The 26,823-nt window shown below is 35.8% G+C and overlaps 1 protein-coding gene across 5 annotated transcripts in view; it reads right to left on the bottom strand.

Annotated features, from left to right (window-relative positions):
- The window catches only part of RNF111 (ring finger protein 111), a 91,877-nt gene that overhangs the window by 41,335 nt on the left and 23,719 nt on the right, over nt 1-26,823 (bottom strand). For all 5 annotated transcript variants that reach the window (XM_010836820.1, XM_010836822.1, XM_010836824.1 and 2 more), the window contains exon 2: nt 12,728-13,626. In XM_010836820.1, coding sequence (XP_010835122.1) covers nt 12,728-13,607 — 880 coding nt within the window. In that variant the 5' untranslated portion in view covers nt 13,608-13,626. The remainder of the gene's footprint in view (nt 1-12,727; nt 13,627-26,823) is intronic.

The raw sequence follows: 26,823 nt of genomic DNA, 5'->3' as shown, positions 1-26,823 counted from the left end.
GACTCATTGGAAAAGACTCTGATGCCGGGAGGGATTGGGGGCAAGAGGAGAAGGGGACGACAGAGGATGAGATGGCTGGATGGCATCACTGACTCGATGGACGTGAGTCTCAGTGAACTCCGGGAGTTGGTGATGGACAGGGAGGCCTAGCGTGCTGCAATTCATGGGGTTGCGAAGAGTCGGACACGACTGAGTGACTGATCTGATCTGAATGGAGAGATAGACACAGAGAACAGACTTACAGACATGGGGAGAAGGGAGGAGAGGGTAGGATGTATGGAAAGAGTAACACGGAAACTTATATTACCACATGCACAACAGACAGCAACAGAAACTTGCTGTGTGTCTCAGGAAACTCAAACAGGGGTTCGGTATCAACCTAGAGGTGGGATGGGGATGGAGATGGGAGGGAGGTTCAAGAGGGAGGGGATATATGTATACCTATAGCTAATTTATGTTGAGGTTTTACAGAAAACAAAATTCTGTAAAGCAATTATCCTTCAATTAAAAAATAAACAAAATTAAAAAGAAGAGAAGTCTTTCATTTTGATGAAACACCAAGTCAGCAATTTCTTTAATGGATCACATTTTTGGTGACTGTTTAAACAAACCTCTGCATAACCAAAGGTGACTGAGTATTTGTATGTTGCTTTAGCAATTGTGTAATTTAGCTCTTAACATGTATGTCTGTGATCCATTTTGTTAATCTCTGTATCTAACATGATATAAAAGGTCTAAATTCACCTTCTGAGCATGTAGATCTATAATTGTCCCAACACCATATGATGAAAGGACTAAAATTATTCTATTTTGATACCTAGTACATTCAGGTTTTCTTAATTATTTTTCAGGATTATAAATCAAGGGGAGAGAAAAATTCCTGAGATTTGGAGTGGAGCAGTGGCACCCCACTCCAGTACTGTTGCCTGGAAAATCCCATGGATGGAGGAGCCTGGAAGGCTGCAGTCCATGGGGTCACTGAGGGTCGGACACGACTGAGCGACTTCACTTTGACTTTTCACTTTCATGCATTGGAGAAGGAAATGGCAAACCACTCCAGTGTTCTTGCCTGGAGAATCCCAGGGACGGGGGAGCCTGGTGGGCTGCTGTCTGTGGGGTTGCACAGAGTTGGACACGACTGAAGCGACTTAGCAGCAGCAGCAGTGGCATTAGACATCACTTTAAAAGCCCTGATATCTCTAAAACATACATACTTCCATCCAAGATCCTATCTTGACATCTACCAATATCATATTTATAAACCCCTAAAAAAACGGAGAATATGGTTTGATTATAAATGTAATTGTATAAAGTTACATAAGTTTACAAAGTTACAAAGTTTCTTCAGAGAAGCCAAATGTACTCCTATTGAGATTATTCTTAGACAGTTTATTCCCTTTGCTGCTTTTGCACACGTTACCTTTTTCTCATTGTACTTTCTACTAGTATGTTGGTATTCCATTGATAGTTATATTCAATTTTATCCTGTTTTGACAGAATGCTTGCTTACCACATGATAACAAATGGCTCAATTTTTTTCTCAGTGTGGAATTTACACAGTCTACCTTCCTTTACCTGAGGCACCATTCCTAGACATCCTGGAATTTCATCTGTAATATAGCTCTATCATCAAATATCTGTACTACTTCAAAAGCTGGCCAGTATTTGGAGGAGGTTACAAGTCCATGATTAGATATATAACATATTCTCTGATACTGATACTCCAAAGAGGATAACAAAGCAGGCACTAGTAAATCAGAGGCAATGAAAGACGTTATGATTGGAGAAATAGTTATTTTAAAAACATTCCATAACATTTTATTTTGGAATATATATAAATTGTTCTATCCACTAAATAGAAAAAAAATAAGATTTAAAAACTATGAGATGTGCAAAATTTTAAAGTAGTTTCTAAGTTCTAAAGTCTACACTCATAGACATGTTCAAGTCAAATGGGTTTTTTTGTTTGTTTCTGGTTTGCTTGTTTTGTTTGTTTTACATTTGGGAAACCAGGAGATGCCTTCTCTTTTTTTTTTTAATTGTTTAAATTTATTTATTTAGCTGCACCAGGTCTTAAATGAGGCATGCAGGATCCTTTATTTGCAGCATGTGGGATGTCGTTCCCTGACAGGGATCAAATCCAGGCCCCCTGCATTTCGAGGGCAGAGTCTTATAGCCACTGGACCACCAGGGAAGTCCCTAAATGTATTTTTAACATCATAAATATCTTATACACAGAGAACAACAAAATGGCAGCACTTAAGTATCTACTTAATATTCTCAATTCAATTTCCAAATTACTTTTCTAATTCTTCATAATCTCATACATGATAAAGAGTAAGATAAAAGCTCCCAGCAATCATATATTTAGAACTAAAAGTATAATATATAAAAATAAAACACCATGGATTAAAAAAAAAAAAACCAACTCCCTTATTTTAACCTATCAAGTAGACATTACCATTTTACATGGAGAAAAGCTACATCTGCATATCAACTTTATTGGTGATCTCCCTCTATGTTATGTATATATGAAATTTCTTTACAAGCCTGTAAAGAAATCACCTAACGTTGTTGTTCAATCACTAAGTTGTGTCCCACTCTTTGCAACCCCATGGACTGCAGCCTGACAGGTAATATTAAACACCTTTCACGTAGTTAAGCAAAGTCAAACATCAGTTCCAATGATAAATGATACAAAGCTAGCTTTGCTAGTGTATTAAAATTTAATTTGTATCATTTTTTATGAATATAGAGGCTGTATAACTAAAAGTTATGTAAGTAACTTATTTAGGCACTGTTTGCTTAAATGTAATTTTTCCAAAAAGAACCTTTATAAGCATTACTTGAATACACTACACAAAAATCATGCAACTAAATAACTATCACAATTAGGCAAGATATGGGTATCTTTAGAATGACTATTATTTAAAACAAAATTTAAAGGAAATATCCCTGAAGTTATGAAGTTAACCCTAATAAAGCTTTAAAACAATCAACAGGTCACTTCTTATCGGACCAATTTCATTTTTGTTGTCTTTTACACATAGAAATATTAAATGACAAGAAACTTTAGTGTAACTAAAAGTGATGGGACTGCAGGTGATTTAGCTATTTAAGATTACTTATTTTATTTGTACTTCATGAGAAAAATAAAATGTAACAACCTGGATAGTGTAACAATGGTAACAAAAACAACGGTTGCTCTAGCAGACTTCTTCGGGAATCCCTCCATATAACTTGTTATTTTCGTTTCCCTGTGTCTTAAGTCTGGTATGATGCCAATAACAAGAGCTTCCAATTTGTGAGCGCATACTCTGTCCCATGTTTAATATTCTACGTGTCTAGCTCCATAAGAAACTGAAACCTAAAAAGTTTAAACGACTTGTCGAACAAACATAAGCAACACTTGGAATTAACACCTAATTCCAAATCTGAACTCAGACTCTTTACATAAAATATATCATAATGCAATGCATGCTCAACAAGCTGATGCTAGTTACTATCAAAGAATCTTCCTGTTACAGTTGCCATTGCTACTGCTCCTGTCTTTTGTAGTCACAAAGTTACTTAAGTTTTAATAGCTTTGACTCTTCTTCTGAGGGATGCTTTTGTTGGGTATCTTTTCAAAAGAAGTGAAAACATATACATACACAAAGAATCTGTACCCAAATGTTCACAAACAGTATTATTTACAATAGTCAAATACTAGAAACAATTAAATGTCCACCACCTGACAAATGGTAAACAAAATGTGGCTTATCAATACAATGGCATACTATAAAGGAACTAAGTAATAAAATGAATAGAATTAAATAAAAACAAAATGAAATTAATTACTGATATCTGCTACAACACAGATGAACCACAAAAACACTAAGGGAAGTGAAAGAAGCCAGATACAAAAGATCACATATAGTATTATGAAATGTCCTGAAAAAGCAAGTCTATAGAGAGAGCAGCAGATTAGAGGTTGTATGAGAAGTAAGTGTAGGACAGAGACTAACTGTAAACAGGCAGGTGGGATCTTTTGAGATTAATGGAAATGTTCTAAAACTGTACTGTGGCAATGGCTGTACAGCTCTAAGTTTACTAAGTCACTGAACTGTATACTCAATATGGATAAATTTTATGATAGGCAAATTATACCTCAATAAAGCTGATAAAAAAATCTATAAAACATTCCCTGCAAGATCAAAATTACATTTCAGTAAATGAAAAGACATTCCATACTCTGGAATAGGAACACTCAAAATCTTAAAGATGTCTGCTGCTGCTAAGTCGCTTCAGTTGTGTCTGACTCTGTGAGACCCCACAGACGGCAGCCCACCAGGCTCAACCGTCCCTGGGATTCTCCAGGCAAGAACACTGGAGTGGGTTGCCATTTCCTTCTCCAATGCACGAAAGTGAAAAGTGAAAGTGAAGTTGCTCAGTCATGTCCGACTCTAGCGACCCCATGGATTGCAGTGTACCAGGCTTCTCAGTCCATGAGATTTTCAGGCAAGAGTACTGGAGTGGGGTGCCATTGCCTTCTCCATTAAAGATGTCAGTTCACTCTAATTTAGCCTACAAACACAATTCCAAAAAATATATCATCATGTGTCTCCCCCCTACCACCATCCTCAAATAAAAAGTTGATTATACGTTCACTTGGAGGAAAAAACAGGAGAAAATAATCAGGAAAATATGAAACAGTCTATAATTAAAACTGTGCTTCTAGTGCATGGGCAGACAGACTGACCAATGGAATAGTAGGAAAGTTCCATAAATAGATCCAAGTGCTTAAGGAAATTTAACATATGACAAAGGTGGCATCTCAATTCAACAGGAGAAAGAACATTTTAAACGGTTTGGTTTGGGACAGTTGGATAGTCACGTGAAAAAAAGGATCCATTCTTCACATTGTAAACATCAAATAGATCTGAGCTTTGTAAGGGGGGAAAAAAAGGTAAACAATACAGGGGCCAGAGAGAAATGGGTTAGTTTCTTTATAAACTTGTAGAGGGAAAAACTTTACTAATGATGATCAAAAACACAGGAACAGTAACAGTCAATAAATGTGACTAATCCAAAACAATTTTTGACACTGCAGAGTCAAAAACTAAAGACAAACTGGAGGAAAATGTGTGATACAGAATACATCTCTCTAAAGAAGATTCTACACATGGACATCACCAGATGGTCAAAACTGAAATCAGACTGATTATATTCTTTGCAGCCAAAGATGGAGAAACTCTATACAGTCAGCAAAAACAAGACCAGGAGCTGACTGTGGCTCAGACCATGAACTCCTTATTGCCAAATTCAGACTGAAATTGAAGAAAGTAAGGAAAACCACTAGACCATTAGGTATGACCTAAATCAAATCCCTTATGATTATACAGTGGAAGTGAGAAACAGATTTAAGGGCCTAGATCTGATAGATAGAGTGCCTGATGAACTATGGACTAAGGTTCGTGACACTGTACAGGAGACAGGGATCAAGACCATCCCCATGGAAAAGAAATGCAAAAAAGCAAAATGGCTGTCTGGGGAGGCCTTACAAATAGCTGTGAAAAGAAGAGAAGTGAAAAGCCAAGGAGAAAGGAAAGATATAAACATCTGAATGCAGAGTTCCAAAGAAGAGCAAAAAGAGATAAGAAAGCCTTCCTCGGCGATCAATGCAAAGAAATAGAGGAAAACAACAGAATGGGAAAGACTAGAGATCTCTTCAAGAAAATCAGAGATACCAAGGGAACATTTCATGCAAAGATGGGCTCAATAAAGGACAGAAATGGTATGGACCTAACAGAAGCAGAAGATATCAAGAAGAGGTGGCAAGAATACACAGAAGAACTGTACAAAAAAGATCTTCACGACCCAGATAATCACGATGGTGTGATCACTCAACTAGAGCCAGACATCCTGGAATGTGAAGTCAAGTGGGCCTTAGAAAGCATCACTACGAACAAAGCTAGTGGAGGTGATGGAATTCCAGTGGAGCTAGTTCAAATCCTGAAAGATGATGCTGTGAAAGTGCTGTACTCAATATGCCAGCGAATTTGAAAAACTCAGCAGTGGCCACAGGACTGGAAAAGGTCAGTTTTCATTCCAATCCCAAAGAAAGGCAATGCCAAAGAATGCTCAAACTACCACACAATTGCACTCATCTCACACGCTAGGAAAGTAATGCTCAAAATTCTCTAAGCCAGGCTTCAGCAGTACGTGAACCGTGAACATCCTGATGTTCAAGCTGGTTTTAGAAAAGACAGAGGAACCAGAGATCAAATTGCCAACATATGTCGGATCATGCAAAAAGCAAGAGAGTTCCAGAGAAACAACTATTTCTGCTTTATTGACTATGCCAAAGCCTTTACCTGTGTGGATCACAAAAAACTGTGGAAAATTCTGAAAGAGATGGGAATACCAGACCACCTGACCTGCCTCTTGAGAAATCTGTATGCAGGTCAGGAAGCAACAGTTAGAACTGGACATGGAACAACAGACTGCTTCCAAACAGGAAAAGGAGTACGTAAAGGCTGTATATTATTACCCTGTTTATTTAACTTATATGCAGAGTACATCATGAGAAACGCTGGACTGGAAGAAACACAAGCTGGAATCAAGATTGCCAGGAGAAATATCAATAACCTCAGATATGCAGATGACACCACCCTTATGGCAGAAAGTGAAGAGGAACTCAAAAGCCTCTTGATGAAAGTGAAAGTGGAGAGTGAAAAAGTTGGCTTAAAGCTCAACATTCAGAAAATGAAGATCATGGCATCCGGTCCCATCACTTCAAGGGAAATAGATGGGGAAACAGTGGAAACAGTGTCAGACTTTATTTTGGGGGGCTCCAAAATCACTGCAGATGGTGATTGCAGCCATGAAATTAAAAGACGCTTACTCCTTGGAAGGAAAGTTATGACCAACCTAGATAGCATGTTCAAAAGCAGAGACATTACTTTGCCAACAAAGGTTCGTCTAGTCAAGGCTATGGTTTTTCCTGTGGTCATGTATGCATGTGAGAATTGGACTATGAAGAAGGCTGAGCGCCGAAGAATTGATGCTTTTGAACTGTGGTGTTGGAGAAGACTCTTGAGAGTCCCTTGGACTGCAAGGAGATCGAACCAGTCCATTCTGAAGGAGATCAGCCCTGGGATTTCTTTGGAAGGAATGATGCTAAAGCTGAAACTCCAGTACTTCGGCCACCTCATGCGAAGAGCTGATTCATTGGAAAAGACTCTGATGCTGGAAGGGATTGGGGGCAGGAGGAGAAGGGGACAACAGAGGATGAGATGGCTGGATGGCATCATTGATTCGATGGACGTGAGTCTGAGTGAACCCTGGGAGTTGGTGATGGACAGGAAGGACACAGACCAACTTGAAAATGCTCCCACTGGTCAAAGATGAAACTATTTGAACATCAAAAAGAATAAGAAGACTACAACACATCAACTATGCCAAAATCTATGATCTCAAAATGGTCCTTGAAAATGAAAAATCTCTTTAAATATTGCTAGAGTTTATTCTGAAAAAATAGTAAATGAAGGTGAAGATTCAAGCATTCGTCTTACCTTTCCTGTATGACCTACATTTCAGAGTAATCGATTAGTTGATGTATGGAAAATTCTTCCTTTTATGAGAACTCAGTTAATAAATGTAACAGAATGACAGAATTAGAAAGTCAGCATTTTAGAACCCTTAATGAAATAATGTATCTAGATAAGATCATCAAAGCTGCTAAAAGTATTTTATGAAATGTTAATGGGAAATTTTATGGTGGAAGGATCAGGATGACACAATCTAAACCCTCTTATCAATTTTAACATGTGATACAACAGAATGTGCACAGCACCACCAAGGAAATGTTGCTAAACTGAACCTGAATCTAATCAAGTTTTTAGATCCACCAGTCTGTAGGAAATATGTAGTATATAAAACAAATTAAATGGTATGATGTCAGAAACTGTTCTGACATTCTCCATTAAAAAAAGGAGAGGTAAGAGATGAAATAAGAATAGCAGAATGTTGAAAACTGAAGTTAGATTCTGAATATGTAGGAGTTCATTGTATATTTATATTTTTTTATATTAAAAGTGTGAAAATTCCCATATACAAATTATAAAATAACAACAAAAACTGTTATTTTTAGAAAAGAAATATTCATGAATTTAGATATAATTCACAGTGTAAGGACTTTACAATTCCAAGGGTTGAGCATCTTTACAAGCTGAGTACACTTGTAAAACCCTTAAGTCAATACAGTATGGAGTATAGTCACAAAATATGAATATATACCTGTTGGATACATTTTTAAAAGCTGTAAATAAAGTGTACAGCTATGAGAAATAAAACAAAACAAAACACCTACGAAAAAGGGATTTTCCAATCATAATATAAGGAAAAAAGGTATATGTAGTTTGGGATAAAATTTCCAGTGACAGCATCACTCATGGAGTCACAAGTGCTATATCTTACACAAAGATGAGAATAATATGATCTTGAAAACTGTCCAACTTAAAATGTGGTTCTAGCAATTACCAAGTCACTGGTACCTAAGGTGCCTGTGTGAGTAATAATTATTATTATTATAATTCCTATTATCAGGAAATGTGGGTACTGACATGCAATATTTCTAAACTGATATTTATTCAACATTTTATATATGCAAATAAATTAGTGATTTAGTTTTAAGACTAAAACTACTACTTTAGATATACTACTACTTTAACTATAGCCCTAAATGTATATATTTCAAGAGATTCAAAACTTTTTTTTTTCTCCTCAGTAGGAAAGTGGACTGACATATTCTAGTTCTCTTATTTGGGGACATACATGGTATTTACATTTCCTTCAAGTCTGGAGGAAATATAATCTATAAATATTTAACTTAAATTTAGTAAAATAAGGAGATCCTCAAAAGTACAATTAATTGGGAGAAATCAAAGCCTATAGTATTATATAATAAAAATTTAAATAGCAGTTCAGAGGAGGCACACTGAGTAATAGCTCTCTGAAACTTAGCTGCCACTAGGTTATTTTAAAACATATGAAGTTCTTAGCAAACATTGAGAACAAAACAGGATGTATAAATTCTCTACCCAATTGGCAAAGGGAAATAACTCAATGTCCAGCAACTCAAGTTGTATATCATTTTGGCTTTCTAGGCTTGAATACAGAGCTCTAATAAATTTAAAAGACAATAATGATAAAGCAAAAGGCAAACAGGGATTACACAGAAATCTGCTGACTACATACGAACTAATTTGTTATACAATATAAAGTACTGACTTAAATAACTCATTCCTGGTAATCTGGCAAAACCCTTTAATTATCTACAACAGTTTTGCCTTAGAGAGTTTGAAGGTTAAACAAAAGACTTAACGTGTAAAACATTCTTTCCATCAGTTCACTACAGTAATAATCAATAAGCGCTGATAAACAGCATTATGAAAAAGTTGTCCCAGTACTCCAGATAATGCCCATCCACATTACAAATCATATTACTAAAGTTCAGTAGATAAATCCGCCCCTAATCATTTACAAACACTAAAACACACTATACCTGGAGTCAAAAAGCCAGCACTAAAAATACATCTAGAAGAAAACCCTACCTCAAAGAATCTAAAGAAGTCAATTTTTTGAGAGCACTAAAAATTTTTGACAATACACCATTCGCTGTTCACCTGAAACTATCATAACACTGTTAATCAGCTATACCCCAATACAAAATAAAAAGTTAGAAAATAAAGATTAATAAAAAAATACAATAAACTGGAAAAAGGAAAAAAAGTTTGACAATACAGCTAAGTCCCATCAATATTTAACTATTCTGTACATAAATTATTCTAAAATGGTTTTCTAAATGCTTCTCTATGATATGAAGATGATAATGACAGAATCTACCTCCAAAGAGTGGGAGGATTAAATGAGAACACATATAAAACACTTAAAACATTACTGTGCATGCATGCTAAGTTGCTTCAATCATGTCCAACTCTGTGATCCTATGGACTACAGTCCACTAGGCTCCACTGTCCATGGGATTCTCCAGGCAAAAATACTGGAGTATGTTGCTATACCCTTCTCCAGGGGATCTTCCTGACCCAGGGATCAAACCCACACCTCTTATATCTCCAATACTGGCCGGGGGGTTCTTTACCACTAGCGCCATCTGAGAAGCCCAGAACATTACCAGCACAGAGTAAATACCCAACAAATACTAGGTATTTTTAAAAATTTTATTTATTTATTTGGACTACACTGGGTCTAAATTCATTGTTACACATGAGCTTTCTCTAGTAGTGGGAAGTAGGGGCTTCTCTTTGTTGTGGTGCACAGGCTCCGCATGGCAGTGGCTTCTCTTGCTGCGGAGCATGGGCTCTGGGCCCTGGGCTTAAGTAGCTGCAGCTTGCAGGCTCAGTAGTTGTGGCTCACGGCTTAGCTGCTCCATGGCATGTGTGATCTTACTGCACCAGGGACTGAACCCGTGTCCCCTGCATTGGCAGGCGGAATCCCAACCATGGGACTACCAGGAAGTCCCCAGTACTAGGTATTTTTACTATCATGATATCCTCCACTGTTGGGCCATGAAGAACTTGAGGCAAACTCCTTGGAGGGCATCCTGGCAACAATTGCTACCAAATTTTAAAATGCATATACACTGTGATATACTTTTCAAATTATTCCTTAAGATATGCTTACTTAGACACGTAAAAAATGCATTCAGAATGCTGAATACTGATGAATGTAGCAAATATCAACAAAAATAAGTTGATTAAATAAACTGTGGACCACGTATACAAAGGGAATACTATGCAGCTTTTTTTTTTAAAAAAAAAGAAGTGACTATACATACTGATATTTTTAAAACCCACATTACTTATCTATATTTATATATACTTCCACATTTTCTGAAGGAAGTAAGAAACTGCTAACTGATTACCTTTGGGTAGCAAGGCTGGAACCTAATAAGAGGTAAACTTACTTTTTACTTTATACTTTCTTAGAACTTTTAAAATTTCACACCAAATAAATATTATTATTAAAAACTAATATAAAACAAAATTCTGGTCTAGAAACGAGAAAACATCAGTGTGAGTACTTGGCTTCAACTTTTGGATCTGTCTTTTCAGAGACAAACCATTAAGGGTAATGTTTGAAAATAATGTAATTCTTACAAGAAAGTTTAAAAACCTACATGCTACAATAGTACTAAACAAGATTTTTAAATGAATTAGAGTTTGAATTTATCTTGAATATTTGAGAGTATACGAACTCCTTTCTTCCTAGATAAAGACACTGATCCAGACCTACATTTACTCTATTCTTATGCTTCCTTACAAATACCAGTTCCTTGGAACTTCTGCTTTATATAACCAACCATGCTGTCTCACTAATTTCAAGCAGATACTAGATTATGTTGCTCCTACTTCCCAAACTAGTCTTCACATTCCAATTACCTGAGAAAATGTAAAATGTGACATTTAAGCAAGACAATTCCTATTATCACTTCCCTCTTTCTCAAGAAACTTCAAGGAATGGCTGCTGTAACCTTCTTTCAGGTGATCTCAACGAATTTTTTTAAAAACAAGTATTTGGGTAGGTTTTTTTAAAAAATGAACTAACCATAGCTAAGACTAAAATTAAGAACAAAGTTGCTGATTTCAGTGTTCTGGCAAGGATAGAAAAATAAATGTGGAAGAGGAAAGGGAGTCTCAAAAAAGGAAGGGACCCATATAGATGGAGAGAAGGGGGAGAAATGGTCATCTGAAGAGAAGGCTAGTAGGCTTTGCCCTCAACAGGAAGACACCAGGCAAAGACTGGGAAAGTTCTGCCAGTAAATGGAAACCATGATCTTTGCCCCAGAAAAATCAAGCTCTCTCAAATCCTGTTTTCCTTATACTTTCACAAGAAAGTAATCTTTTACCTCAGTTCAGACTTCACTCTTCAATGCTCACTTCATCAAACTGCCTTAAGTGACTATGAAGTGTAAAAATGGTTTGTAGGTAACATACACTTCAGAGACTATACATAAACTTATTCCAATTAAATGTAACATTTACTGTGGTGAGGGGTGCACTCAAGCTAATGATTAACCCATTTTTAACTGACTAATCACAGGCTTGACTGAGCACTGTCAGGATTAAAAGTTTGTGTTCTAGTATCACAATAAAAGCTACCTCTCAAATGCTTGAAATTATTTTTTGGTTATAAAGAATATGACAAAAGAATAGTAAACAGTAAGAATAGAGTACGTAAGGAAAAATAAGTGTCTTTTTTAGTGACCAGAATTGTCCCTACTGTGGCTGAATGTAAAAGAAATCTGTCACATAGCTATCTAAAAAGGCACTCATTAAAGGTAAACATATTAAAGATGCACTACAGGAAAAAACAAAAAGAAACTGTACAATAAATCAACAATTCATAAAATATAATCTGATACGTATAAAATGCAAATTTTTTTCAAAACAACCCTCAGTAAAATCTCTTGCTTCATTTTCATCAGAAAAATAGAAAAATATACAACTTTCTATTTAAAATTTTAGAAAATTTCAACATTTGTAACTCAGAAGAGGGGTCATGGCTAAATAAAGTTGGTTATTCATACAGCTTAAACATAAAAGTTAATAGAGCCTCATATTCCTTTTAAATATAATGAAATCACCAAATGTAGAAGAAAATAAGGACAAACACAATGCAATAGCTTCCATGCTATACTAAATTTAAGGAACAAAATTTTTACCTGAGGCAACAGTTGGATTGTTTTGGTGGTTTTCACTGGTAGAAACAAACAAATCTTCTTCTCCTTCAGTTGATGAGCTGGAAGAGGATTCACTGCTGAGGTCATTCTCACTGGAACTACTAGAACTGGGGAGCAACGCATATTTTCTTCGGGCTAACACTTCTCGTTTTTTCCTCTGCATTAATATCCTCTCTTTTTGTTTCTGTGTCCTCTGGGAGGAATTATTTTTCACAAATCTCTTTCTGCATGGAAGTCTCCTTAATGAACTGCTATGAAAACAGGGTCTTTTCATTAACAATCCTGAAACGGATTCTGTCTCAGTCCGAGGCCACTTATGGGACCGTGAACTATGAGTTCTACTTTTAGCACTCAAAATTGCCTGGGAATGTCTTACAGAGACTTCTTTATCCTCATCCGAAGTCACAGTATCAGAATCTCCAAAATGTAGACTAGATGAAGGAGAAGAAAGACAATCACTAAAAGAGGAATCATTATCTTCATCACTTGGTGTTTCTAAGTGTTGTCTCAATCCTAATATTCCCTGGTTCTCTTTAGCACAATTTTGCATGTATGAAGGGCCAGCCTGCTGGCTTTTGCGTTTCTTCCTCACAACAACACTTTTTTCTTGCTCTTGTTGGTTACCATTCATGTCCTTCTCTTGTTTTTGAGAATCATCACACAAATGAGAGAATTCATTCCCCACTTTACTATTAATCATCTCAACTCCAGCAGGAAAACTTTTGGCTGCCCCGATGGGCTCTGGATGCAAGAGGATCCCTTTCAGACTCTCCTGTGTCTTTGGTGCATCAGAAGGAATCTCACTCTTCATATCCACTTTTAAGGTATACAGCTTGTTATATTCAGGAGTCCATTGAGACATGGGAAACTTTAAGGAAGGCCTAGAAGACACAACATGATATTTAAAAGATTGTCAATGTGTTTTATTATAATATTTAAAGAGTTCTCATATTCCCCTGAGAATATTCCTGTGCGTGTGTGCTAAGTCACTTCAATCATGTCTGACTCTCCGACTCTTTGTGATTCCATGGACCGTAGCTCATAAGGCTCCTCTGTCCATGGGATTCTCCAGGCAAAGATACTGAAGTAGGTTGCCATGCCCTCCTCCAGGGGATCTTTCCAACCTAGGGATCGAACCCACGTCTCTCAAATCTCCTGCATTGGCAGGCAGGTTCTCTATCACAAGCGTCAATTGGGAAGCACGAATATTCCTGTAATAGGGCAGAAATGCCTTTTTCTCATCAGGATATAAAATGGCTATAACAAGTCGTTTTTCTCTGATAACTCTTACAGATCCAATTTTTAGAATGGCATTGAAACATGTGAAATGTCATGTATGAAACGAGATGCCAGTCCAGGTTCAATGCACGATGCTGGATGCTTGGGGCTGGTGCACTGGGACGACCCAGAGGGATGGTATGGGGAGGGAGGAGGGAGGAGGGTTCAGGATGGGGAACACATGTATACCTGTGGTGGATTCATTTTGATATTTGGCAAAACTAATACAATTATGTATGGTTTAAAAATAAAATAAAATTAATTAAAAAAGAAAAAAAGAAACAGAGTAAAGATCATAGAACATAGAACATAAGTCTACTTCAAATCTTATATTAATCAAAGAGCTGATCTTATTGTATCTTCCTAACATCAGCAGCATAATGTATTTGGTCAAAATCAAACAACTTCTCCAAAACCTATTATAGTAAAAACAGATAAAAAGATCAGAATTCAAAAGACTTTGATTAGTCAATAATGTTTTTCTTTTGGTATCACATTTTAAAGTGATAATTATATCAAATACTTTCTGTACATCTTGATGGTTACTGTGATAGATGGATTACTATAAATAATGAATATGAATATAGCTTCTCTTTCATGGTTCTTTCCTTCACACTACTCTAGTCTCTTAATGAGACTCAACTCACCAACAGACAGTAGGCACAACTACTACATTTCATGAAGTTTTAGATAGATACATACAGAAAGAAAAAAGCCAAGACTGAGTTGCTTCAGATCACTCAGTTAAAGCAACACAGGAGAACATAAAAATCAAACTCTACAGCCAATCTAAAAACCTAAATCACTGTATCTCTAAAATTATGAGCTGCACATCTGGGAAGCCCTAACAAGAGAACCTGAAATTAAAACATCTACACCAAAGCAGTGTATATACAAAAACGGTGATAATGTAAGGTATTAAATATCATGACTCGGAATAAATTCTTGGGATGGGAGATGGGAAGGAGGTTCAAGAGGGAGGGGACACATGCATACCTATGGTTGATTCATGTTGATTATAGCAGAAACCAACACAATATTGTCAAACAATTATCCTTCAATTGAAAATAAATAAATTTTTAAAAACAGAAATATACTCATTTAAAAGGTAGTTAATAAGATAAATGAAGACCTTTACTAGTGCTAAAAATGATTTAAACAATGTTAACAATTTTAACAAGATTTTATTGAAGTATAACAAAAATACATGTATTCTAAGTTTACAGCCAATGAATTCTCACACATTTATGTAACTAGCTCCAAGATCAAGAAACATAAGATAACTAGCATTCCAGAAATCCCCTTCCAGTCACTGCACCCACCAAGAGTTTTAACCATTATCCTAACTTCTAACACCACAGATGATTTTTGTACTTAACACCCACTTTGTAAACTACTTCCAGAAAAAAGAGGAAAACAAGATAGATATTTAGTAGCAAGATTTTCTCCACAATTGACAGTTACAGGAATAAACAACATCATAGGTATATGTTTTTGTTTGTAACTTCTTAATTATGGCATACAAATGCACATACCACATGCTGCACCATAACTTCTCTCCCTTACTCCACACTTCTCTCCCTTACTCCCTTCCCACCTTGAATTGGGCAGACAAAATTCACCAAAAATCAGAGCAGAGTTAACAAAGAGTTAAAATTGAAACAACCTATTTCTATACGAAGCTATCAAAATCTCTATCTTCTTCAAGGGCAGGTAGTGTTGTATCCAAGATCAATCATCAAGCCCCGTCTGGACTTCAGCAGGATCAGCAGTAAAGGAGGAACAAAAGATGGGTTTACATACGTGTAGAGCAATGAGCAAACTGTAAGAGGCAGCCAGTCGTACAAGGATCACCATAGTTAAATGCAAGAAAAACAAGTCACAGTAAGGCACAGGTATATGTGATTCAAGATTCAAGCAGGTCCCACTAGGAGAGCTACAAAAAAAAAAAACTACAGATAATAACAAATGTTGACAAGGAAGTAAAGAAACTGGAACTCTCACACATTGCTGGTGGGAATGTAAAATGGTACATATACTTTGGAAAAGTAGTCTGGCAGTTTCTCAAAAGATTAAACACAGAGTTATCATATGATTCAGCACTTCCACTCCAAGGCATAACCTAAGAGAAATGAAAATATATATCCACACAAAACTTTATACACAAATATTAATAGTACCATTATAGCCACTCACAAGAGCCAAAAAGTGTTAACAAATGTCCATCAACTGATGAATAAGTAAGTCCACAAAATTGATTAACACTCAATCATCAAAAGAAATAAAGTACTGATTCACTTTACAACATTATACGGACCTCAAAAACACTATGCTAAAAAAAGGTCATAGAAGACCACTTATTTAAAGACTCCTTGATGACTGTTCAACTCAGTGAATATTCTAAAAACCACTGAGTTCAGTACACTTAAAGTGAGATGTGTATGGTATGTGAATTATATCTCAATAAAGCTGTTGTCAAAAAGTAAAGCCATAATTAAGAAGGCATCAGATCGTTATGACCACCCTCTGGGTCTTGGTAAAGCAGATCCTGAGAGGCAATAAAAATCTGCCAAAGAACAAGATAAATTCTGAGAAGAGGAATCCATAAGAGAATTTACAAAGAAATGATTCACAGCATAATTTACTAAATTCAATTTCTTTTCCATTAGTTTATGCCCCGAGGCCAAAAAAATGAACTCTTTGTTAACTCTGCTCTGATTTTTGGTTAATTTTGTCTGCCCAATTCAAGGTGGGAAGGGAGTAAGGGAGAGAAGTATGGAGTAATGGAGAGAAGTTATGGTGCAGCATGTGGTATGTGCATTTGTATGCTAGTAACTGTTCTCTCCACTGTCACGCAGTCCTTAGATGCAATATTAACATCCCATATTATGTTCTTGAGTACAAATCTATGCTCTACTTTGAACTAAGAAAAAGAAGGGGAGCAAGGTCGTGAAAAGAAATAAATATCAATTCTATATTTTTTAACTAAAAAAGCAACAAAATTGACACAAAGGATCAATAAAGAATGCTCTGAACTACTTGCCATTTAATAAGATTACCATCTAGTATTTTATTTCTGTAAAAATCATTGGTTGATCTAATTTATATAGGTAATTTTGTACTAGATATATCTAGTTCCTTGGCCCTATTGTGAATGGTTTGATATTATACAGTGTTTCAATACTGAAACCATAATACTAGTTCTTCTTTGTACTGGTTTGATTCAATCACTTTACTGCTATTCATAACAGCAGCATAACAATTACGCCTGATATTAGTTTGGGATACAGAATGAGTAGTAAATCCTGCATGAAAGAAGATAACAGCTAAAACGGCTAACTTTCAAAACTAAAAATTAGGGTTAGGATTTACATTATAAATTAGGGTTTTTTACATTTACATTATAAATCACATTATAAATTAAGTTTATATATTTTACATTATAAATTAAGTTTATGTGACGGTATAAGTTTAATAATGGGGGTAAAAATCCACTAACTTTATCAATACAACTTTCAGGAACTGTTACTTCAATACAGTGATAAAGTTTAGAAAGAGTCATCATTTTTGGTATGAAACTTCACTACCAATGATAAATATACTTTTTTATGATTAACACAATATTTTAAATTTTTAAATAAAAATAATTTTACAGAACTCTAAAGGAACAAGATTTTAAAAGGAATAAATAATTTTGAATTTTCTATTAAAGTTTTAGAAGTTTTCAGAAAATGAACTAGAAACAAGTTTGCCCTTTATTTTCTTTCATATGTGAAAGCGAAAGTCGCTCAGTCGTGTCCAACTCTTTGTGACCCCATGGACTTTACAGTCTATGGAATTCTCCAGGCCAGAATATTGGAGTGGGTAGCCTTTCCCTTCTCCAGGGGATCTTCCCAACTCAGGTCTCCCGCAGTGCAGGCAGATTCTTTACAAGCTGAGCCACAAGGGAAACCCAAGAATACTGGAGTGGGTAGCCTAACCCTTCTCCGACCCAGAAATTGAACTGAGGCCTCCTGCATTGCAGGATTCTTTACCCACTGAGCTATCAGGGAAGCCCAGAAGCCCCTTTCATATAATTAAATGGAAAAAAAAAGAAAGAAGATATAGGATAATGAAGATACAGGACAATGGAGTTTAGAACTGTCAGACTCTGAAACAAGTCTGCTCAAGATCACTATCTCCCCTGAAATGGTAAAGAGGAAGCAGGAAGCACAGAGAGCACCAAGTTTACATTTAGAGTTCACATGGTCTGACTATCTCATCTAAGGCTTACTCTGTGAATGCAAAAGTCTTGTGCCCCACCCTCCTAGTACAAACTTGACCTCAAATGACTTAGGGTAGAGAACTAGTCAACTAACCAAACCACCAAGAGGAACATTTCAACACAAAGATATTTTATATCTCCAAAATATTCTAGGAAGCTAGAGGAAATAAAGGCATTACAATAATAACAAAAAAAGTTATAGCGAATTTAAGAACTTCAGGAAAATATTAAGGAAAAAGATATACTCAAAGGATACTGAGATCAAATTGAGGAACCAGAGATCAAATTGTCAACATGCACTGGATCACAGAAAAAGCAAGAGAATTCCAGAAAAACATCTACTTCTTCTTCACTGACTATGCTAAAGCCTTTGACTGTGTGGATCACAACAAACTGGAATATTCTTAAAGAGATGGGAATACCAGACCACCTTACCTGCCTCCTGAGAAACCTGTATGCAGGTCAAAAAGCAACAGTTAGAACCAGACATGGAACAACAGAGTATGCCAAAGCTGTATGTCAAGGCTGTATATTGTCACCCCACTTATTTATCTTATTAGAAGAGTGAAAAAAGTGAAAGTGAAGTTGCTCAGTCATGTCCAACTCTTTGGGACCCCATGGACTGTGGCCTACCAGGCTCCTCCGTTCATGGGATTTTCCAGGCAAGAGTACTGGAGTGGGTTGCCATTTCCTTCTCCAGGGGATCTTCCCTGACCCAGGGATCAAACCCGGGTCTCCCGCATTTGCAGGTAGATGCTTTACCCTCTAAGCCGCCAGGGAAGTCAGAGTACATCATGTGAAATGCTGGGCTGGATGAAGTTCATGCTGGAAGCAAGACTGCTGGAAGAAACATCAATAACCTCAGATATGCAGATGATACCACTCTAATGGCAAAAAGAAAAGAGGAACTAAAGAGCCTCTTGATGAAGGTGAAAAGAGGAGAATCAAAAAGCTGGCTTAAAACTCAACATTCAAAAAACGAAGATGATGGCATCTGGTCCCATCACTTCATGGGCAAATAGATGGAGAAACAATAGAAACAGACTTTATTTTCTTGGGCTCCAAAATCACTGCAGATGGTGACTACAGCCATGAAATTAAAAGACGCTTGCTCCTTGGAAGAAAAGCTATGACAAACCTAGACAGCGTATTAAAAAGCAGAGACATTACTTAGCTAATAAAGGTCCATATAGTGAAAACTATAGTTTTTCTAGTAGTCATGTACGGATGTGAGAGTCGGACCATAAAGAAGGCTGAAGTAAAAGTTGCTGTCATGTTTGACTCTATGAGACCCTCTGTATAGTCCATGGAATTCTCCAGGCCAGAGTACTGGAGTGGATAGATGTTTCCTTCTCCAGGGGATGTTCCCAATCCAGGGACTGAACCCAGGTCTTCTGCACTGCAGGCAGATTCTTTACCAGCTGAGTCATCAGGGAAGCCCAAAGGAAGAAGGTTGAGTGACAAAGAATTGATGCTTTCAAATTGTGATGCTGGAGAAGACTCTTCAGAGTCCCTTGGACAGCAAGGAGATCAAACCAGTCAATCCTAGAGGAAATCAACCCTGAATATTCACTGGAAGGGCTGATGCTGAAGCTCCAATACTTTGGCCACTTGATGCAAAGAGCCAATTCATTAAAAAAGACCCTAATCCTGGGAAAGACTGAAGGCAGCAAGAGAAGGAGATGACAAAGGATGAGATGGTTGGATGACATCATTGACTCAATGGGTATGTGTCTGAGCAAACTGCGGGAGATAGTGAAGGACAGGGAAGCATGGCGTGCTGCGATCCATGGTGTTACAAAGAGTAGGAATCAACTTAGCAACTGAACAACAAAAGATACTGAGTGAAAGGGAAGCTTGTAATCCACATTTAAGTGGGGTCACTGACAAAAAGGAGTAGTCAACCAAAGTTAAGTGTTTTCATTTGTGTACTAAAAAGACCTGGATTCAAGTCTCTGGTTGTGACTAGCTGTGTAACCTAAGTAAACTACACTGTTTCTCGTCTATAAAATTGGGACAATAATAGTATTGACCTTGTAAAAGTACTTTAAGGGTTAAATGAGAGTACCTACCACAGTGCCTAGCATAATGGCTGTTATTCCTGTTTCAGAGCAGCAGTTATACACATAAGGTACACAATGTTTAAGGTCTCCCCTTATAACTAAAAATAAATGAAATCCTCAGAGTCAAAGAAAGGCATAAAATCATCTGTTCCTACAGAACCTTAAAGTATAGAAATAAAGGACAAAGATTTTTTGGCATAAAACCTATGAACGCTAAAAATCCTATGATACTGTATGGCAGAAACCAGCACAATACTGTAAAGCAATTTTCCTCCAATTAAAAAATAAATTTAAGAAAACAATATTCGAAACTCTCCTTTACTATGCAGGATTAGCTGAGGAGCAAGATGCTTCAGCTCCCTAATTTATCTAATACAAGACATACTACTTTTGGAAAAAGAAAAATGCCTTTCAAATAATAGGTTTCTATTACTCAGTGAACTTAATGATTTTCTTGTTTGTCTTGTTTAAAGTACTCTAAAATCCCTAAATATTAGTCATCAAAGAAAAAATCTGCTAGGACCTATTTAGGTCTCCTATCAGTACAAACCGGGTGGAGTTCAATATATTGTAAAGAGTCTACTGCTGTAGTCATGATTGTGTTATTATCATGGCCAGTAGCAAAATGAAGGGTGGATCTATCCTGCCAAGTCTGAAGAGTATCTGGCAGTCAGTTTCAACTGGTTAGGAAGGCAGTATTGCAAATTATAGAGTACAATGCACAAATGTCTAACATGGCTGGCTTGGACTCTGGAGTTCATATTACAACATGTAATGTGAGATATAAAGATATTGCTAATTACCTATTATATAAAATATATTCTATCAAGAAAAAAATGAAAGCATCAACAAAAAAAAGGTCTATATGCAATAAACTATAGAAATGTACAACACACTCCTCGTAAGTGGAGAGATACCACATTTCTGAATACGCAAACACTCCAAATTGGCTCTGTTACAAATCAGAAGATAAATTTTTAAAATTTTATCTTAAGATTAATTCAAATTCATACTGTCTACATTCAGTTTCTCATCATTTTGCTCACTGGAAATTTCAAATAACATTTAATTAAAAATAACAGCAACTGTATGGCTATGTGTGTAACTGAGGAGGGTAGAAGTGAAAAGGTAAATCTGAACTCAATTTTTTTTTTCCTTTTTTAAAATCAAGCAATAATTTTACAACAAAGACAAAATTAGGGTATGTCCTGTTATCACTTATATGTAGAACCTAAAAAATAAAACAATGAGTGAATATAATAAAATAGAAATAAGACTCTCAGATACAGAGAACAAAGTAATGATTACCTGCGGGGAGAGGGAAGGAGGGAGAGCAAGACAGGCATAGGGGATTAAAAGGTACAAACTACTCTGTATAAAATAAATAAACTACAAGGATATACTGTACAGCACAGGGAAATACAGCCATTATTTTAAAGTTATTTTATAACAACTTTAAACGCAGTATGATCTATAAAAATACTGAACCACTATGTTGTACACCTGAGACCAAAATATTATCAATAAACTACACATCAATTAAAAATTAAGGGCATAAGCATAAAAGAATCTACTATGCAGCCTTTGAAAATGAAAAAGCCTCTGTACAATAGTTTTTTTGTTTTTTTTTTTTTCATTTAAAATAAGTTTATTCTGGTGAAATTTATTTATTTATTTATTTATTTTCTTTTTCTAATTTTATTTTATTTTTAAACTTTACATAATTGTATTAGTTTTGCCAAATATCAAAATGAATCCGCCACAGGTATACATGTGTGTTTTTTAAAAGCAGATTGCAAATAAGTCTGTTAAAATGTTTTCCTTTTTTATAAAATAACTTATGTTTATACATGCATGGAGAAAATACAGAAAAATACACACTTAGTTTGGGACTGTAACTGTGGATGGAGATTTAAAGCACAGGTTAGGAGCATATGTGTTTTTATGTTATAGATTTCTGCACAGTTTGAATTTTTTATAAAATGATCATTTGCCACTTTTGAAATCAAAGTACAAGAATTTTTAAGGGAGTGAAAAATAAGAACTGACTATATTCTATTTTTCCTCTAGACTAGGACACAACTTTGTTATTAGCAGATTTCTATATAAATCAAATATATAATAGTATGATTTTTATGAGAATCTTGGCTAAGCATAAAATTTCTCCTTAGTGACCAGAAATGACCACCTGTCCTGGACGATTTAATAACAAAATAAGGCAGAAACTGATAGATGGCAATTAACTATTGGCAAATTTGAATGAAGTTGTCAAATTTGAGAGTTGATTATCCTTTTTAGGTAATGATACTACTCTACAGTCCTAGGCATGTTGTTTCTGAACTTATCTCTATGAAGAAAATTTTCATGCTTGGAAAGTAATAATCCATCATAAAACCATTTCACAAAATCTTTCACCAATTAAAGCATGATAATTATTATTATTGAGTTAAATGAAAAGTATCAGTAAAAAGCCAAAAAATGTGCAAGGAAAACAAACCTCCACAATCTTGCATTCAAGTAATCAATCTATCAGCTTTCAAAAGGCTTCAAATTTACAAACGACTCTTAGAGATTACTATTATTTAAACTTTCACTTTCCAAAACTGAACTTCAAATGGCCTCCAGGTTTCCTTGGCGACTGGAACTCAGTGAATTGAGAATTCTTTATTTTTTTAAAGTGACAGAGGCCAACAAAAAGACTTTTTATAAGTGGAAAGATATCTACTTTAATTTGCCTAATATCTTATCAAAATTTAACAATATGCAAGAGCTAAATGTAGAATTAAACTATATTGCTAAATAAGATCTGAAATCTTCACCGGAGCATATTTAACATTTTGAACTAATTTTTGTCAGTAATTTTAAGAGATTTGGTCTTTTACTTATGAATAAACAGTCATATATGTTGAATGATGCCAAAGAAGTAAGGAGAAATAAAAAAATACAAAAATAAAAATTACTGTGATTATGCAAGACTCTGAAGAGAACCTCAACAAAGCAGTGAGCACATCCTTGTGAGAAGGAAGAAATACTATTTAAGATAGGTAGGGTGGATCCAAATGATGGTAGGCTGAGAAAGTCAAAATGAAAATTTCTCACTGATACAGAGTATGCACAGTTATTCAATTAATTACAGAATGGCTACAAGTCTACATCAAAAGCAAATGCAATGACCAGTTAAAGTGCATACACAAGAATCACTACCTATGATGGGCTTTATGGTTCTGCGGGCAGAATATAAATAAGATACAACAATAAAAAACGTGCAAGGAAAAGACGAGACCAGGGAGAAGGCTTTGCAGTGGTGGGGACAAAAGGTGGTTTTAGGAGTGGAGGGTCATGTGAAGGAAGGAGAACTTATTTACCAAATCAAGGGCTACATATCCAGCATCAACCAAACTTGAGCCAAAATACCAAAATATGAACTTAAAGCCTTCAACATTTTTTCAGAGCACTGCTCAACAAGCGAGCCAGAACCACAAACTGTAGAACACTACAGAATTATGCTATTTCGGAATGAATGTTGTTTTTTGCTGATACCGCACTTGGTCCTAAACTTCATACTCCCACCCAAGCAAATACTCATGCTAAAATATGCTATATATTTATAATTCAGTAACTTATACTTCCTTTGCATAAAATCAAGTTTTATCATGTTGTTGAAATAACTCCCCTTTTCTCTTTCTATAAGGCAGAAATAAATACTCCGTTTATTTGGAAGTCAGATTTATAGTAACTTTAACTCCTGAGAACAGAACCTAAAGGGAAAATATTCTATGAAGGTTAAAAATAATTATCAGGAAGGTCACATGCAATTAAATATTCAGAAACTATTATTTCATATTTAATACTAATAAGCTTTTATATTATTTTATATTTAATGCTCATAAGCTAATACTAATAAGTACTGTTTGGATTTAACAGATGTAATACTGGTGGCAGCACCTAAAAATTAAAAGACAGAAGAACTAAAGCACTTGTCCCAATAACTAAAGAGTCAGCAGTTTGTCTACATTAAATAACATTATTTATGTGAAAAGATTCTGAGGGCAATACTGAAATAGAGCAAAGAATAAAAGCTCATGTTCTGAATCATGATTCTGAGCCCTCCAGAAGACAGACTGTTCTCAATAAAAGAAGCATACAGCATGTTTCAGACATATTTATAATAATATGGGTAATTTTTAGTTGCTTACCATGGTTAACATGGTTACATGTCAACTGTGACTAACAATATCATCTTAATTTTTATTGAAAATGTACAAGATGACAATGTCAATAGTACAAAAAAAACTGCAAATAAATTCACAAAAATGGTAAAAGCATAAAGTTTTTAAAAATACAAAATATCTTCAAAATATGAAACTATATTCATAACATGCAAAGTTTCTTCAACTGATAAAGAAAACACAGGTGACTTCTATCTATAATGTCTTTTTTTGAGAAATTCAGAGAGCAAAATAACCAAATAGAAAAAAAGGAAAGAGATTCAGCTTTGTTATTTAAAAACTTTAATCCCTAGAGGGTATCATTCCTTAGATCTAAGTTGCTAACTATAAGTAGGAGAACAAAGGCTGAACTATAGAATTTTTAAAAGACAAGAAATTGTAAAGTTCAGAAAACCTGTGAGTATCACTGACTCTTTAACTGTTACAAGGATGAACTCTGCTGTTCTGATTAAAACCTTTTCAGAGAGCTACAGTTACTATTTCAAATCAGGTTTTCCAAGATAATTCAACAATAAACTCTTTGCATGATCCAGGTCCATCCATTTTCTAAAATATTTAATAAAGTTTCAAGGAAGAAACAGATTTAAAAGCTCCAATTTCCATTACTTGGAACCCAAGTCCAGCAAAAGCAATATGGAAAAAGGCTCCAACCTTCCTAATCTTTTAACTGCCCTGACAATCTGCAAATCATTACCAAAAATTTCAGCATTATGGAAAAGAAAGGTAAGACTGAAATAACAGCAGTTACGGCAAAATAATACAAATATTATTGATGATGACAGCAACAAAGATGAAAATGATGGAGAGGAACAGGCTCTAAGAAGACTGCAATTTCTTTAAGCAGAAGTTCTCAAACACACTTCTTTGTCCATTGCAGGTTTCTTGATGATACCATTTCTTTTTGCATCCAGAGAGTTCATTTTAAGTTCAGAATAAAACAGAAGAACCTAATGATTCATCCCTATTTGGATGCCCTACAGCAAGCATGCCTTAAAGCTTTCTAACTTTAAAAAAACCACTTCGAAGTACTTTTGAAAAGCTGCTTTTTATGACTCCACAGCAAAAGACAAAGTCAACACACACAGATACTACCAAGTGCATGCTCAGCCTCTCAGTCATATCCGACTCTCCAACTCTTGGTGATTCCATGGACTGCAGCCTGGCAGGCTCCTCTGTCCCTGGTATTCTTCAGCCAAGAATACTGAAGTGGGTTGTCATTTCCTTCTACAGGGGATCTCCCAGACCCAAGGATCAAACCCAGGTCTCCTGAACTGCAGGCGGATTCTTTACCACTGACCCACCAGGGAAGCCAAATACTTCAACTAATAAATGTATCTCCTGAATTAAAATGTTCAGCAACCATACATTAATAATCAATATATACACAAAGCACACATGTGCCCAGATGTGTATGTGACTGTGTTTTAATATGCTTTTGTGATACAAAGAGTAAAGGAAAGAAAACTTATTATACCACATGAGAACAGCTAGGTAGTACTTCCAAGCACTAAATGTTACAGTGTCTTAATCATTAAATACATACAGTGGAAGTGAGAAATAGATTAAAGGGCCTAGATCTGACAGTTAGAGTGCCTGAGGAGCTATGGAATGAGGTTCGTGACATTGTACAGGCGACAGGGATCAAGACCATCCCCATGGAAAAGAAATGCAAAAAAGCAAAATGGCTGTCTGGGGAGGCCTTACAAATAGCTGTGAAAAGAAGAGAAGCGAAAAGCCAAGGAGAAAAGGAAAGATATACACATCTGAATGCAGAGTTCCAAAGAAGAGCAAGAAGAGATAAGAAAGCCTTCCTCAGCGATCAATGCAAAGAAATAGAGGAAAACAACAGAATGGAAAAGACTAGAGATCTCTTCAAGAAAATCAGAGATACGAAAGGAACATTTCATGCAAAGACGGGCTTGATAAAGGACAGAAATGGTATGGACCTAACAGAAGCAGAAGATATCAAGAAGAGGTGGCAAGAATACACAGAAGAACTGTACAAAAAAGATCTTCACGACCCAGATAATCACGATGGTGTGATCACTCACCTAGAGCCAGACATCCTGGAATGTGAAGTCAATTGGGTCTTAGAAAGCATCACTACGAACAAAGCTAGTGGGGGTGACAGAATTCCAGTTGAGCTATTCCAAATCCTGAAAGATGATGCTGTGAAAGTGCTGCACTCAATATGCCAGCAAATTTGGAAAACTCAGCAGTGGCCACAGGACTGGAAAAGGTCAG

Source organism: Bison bison, unplaced genomic scaffold (genome assembly GCF_000754665.1).
Source record: "Bison bison bison isolate TAMUID 2011002044 unplaced genomic scaffold, Bison_UMD1.0 scf7180017864066, whole genome shotgun sequence".
Lineage (NCBI taxonomy): Eukaryota > Metazoa > Chordata > Mammalia > Artiodactyla > Bovidae > Bison > Bison bison.
This window is presented reverse-complemented; position numbering and strand designations above follow the sequence as displayed.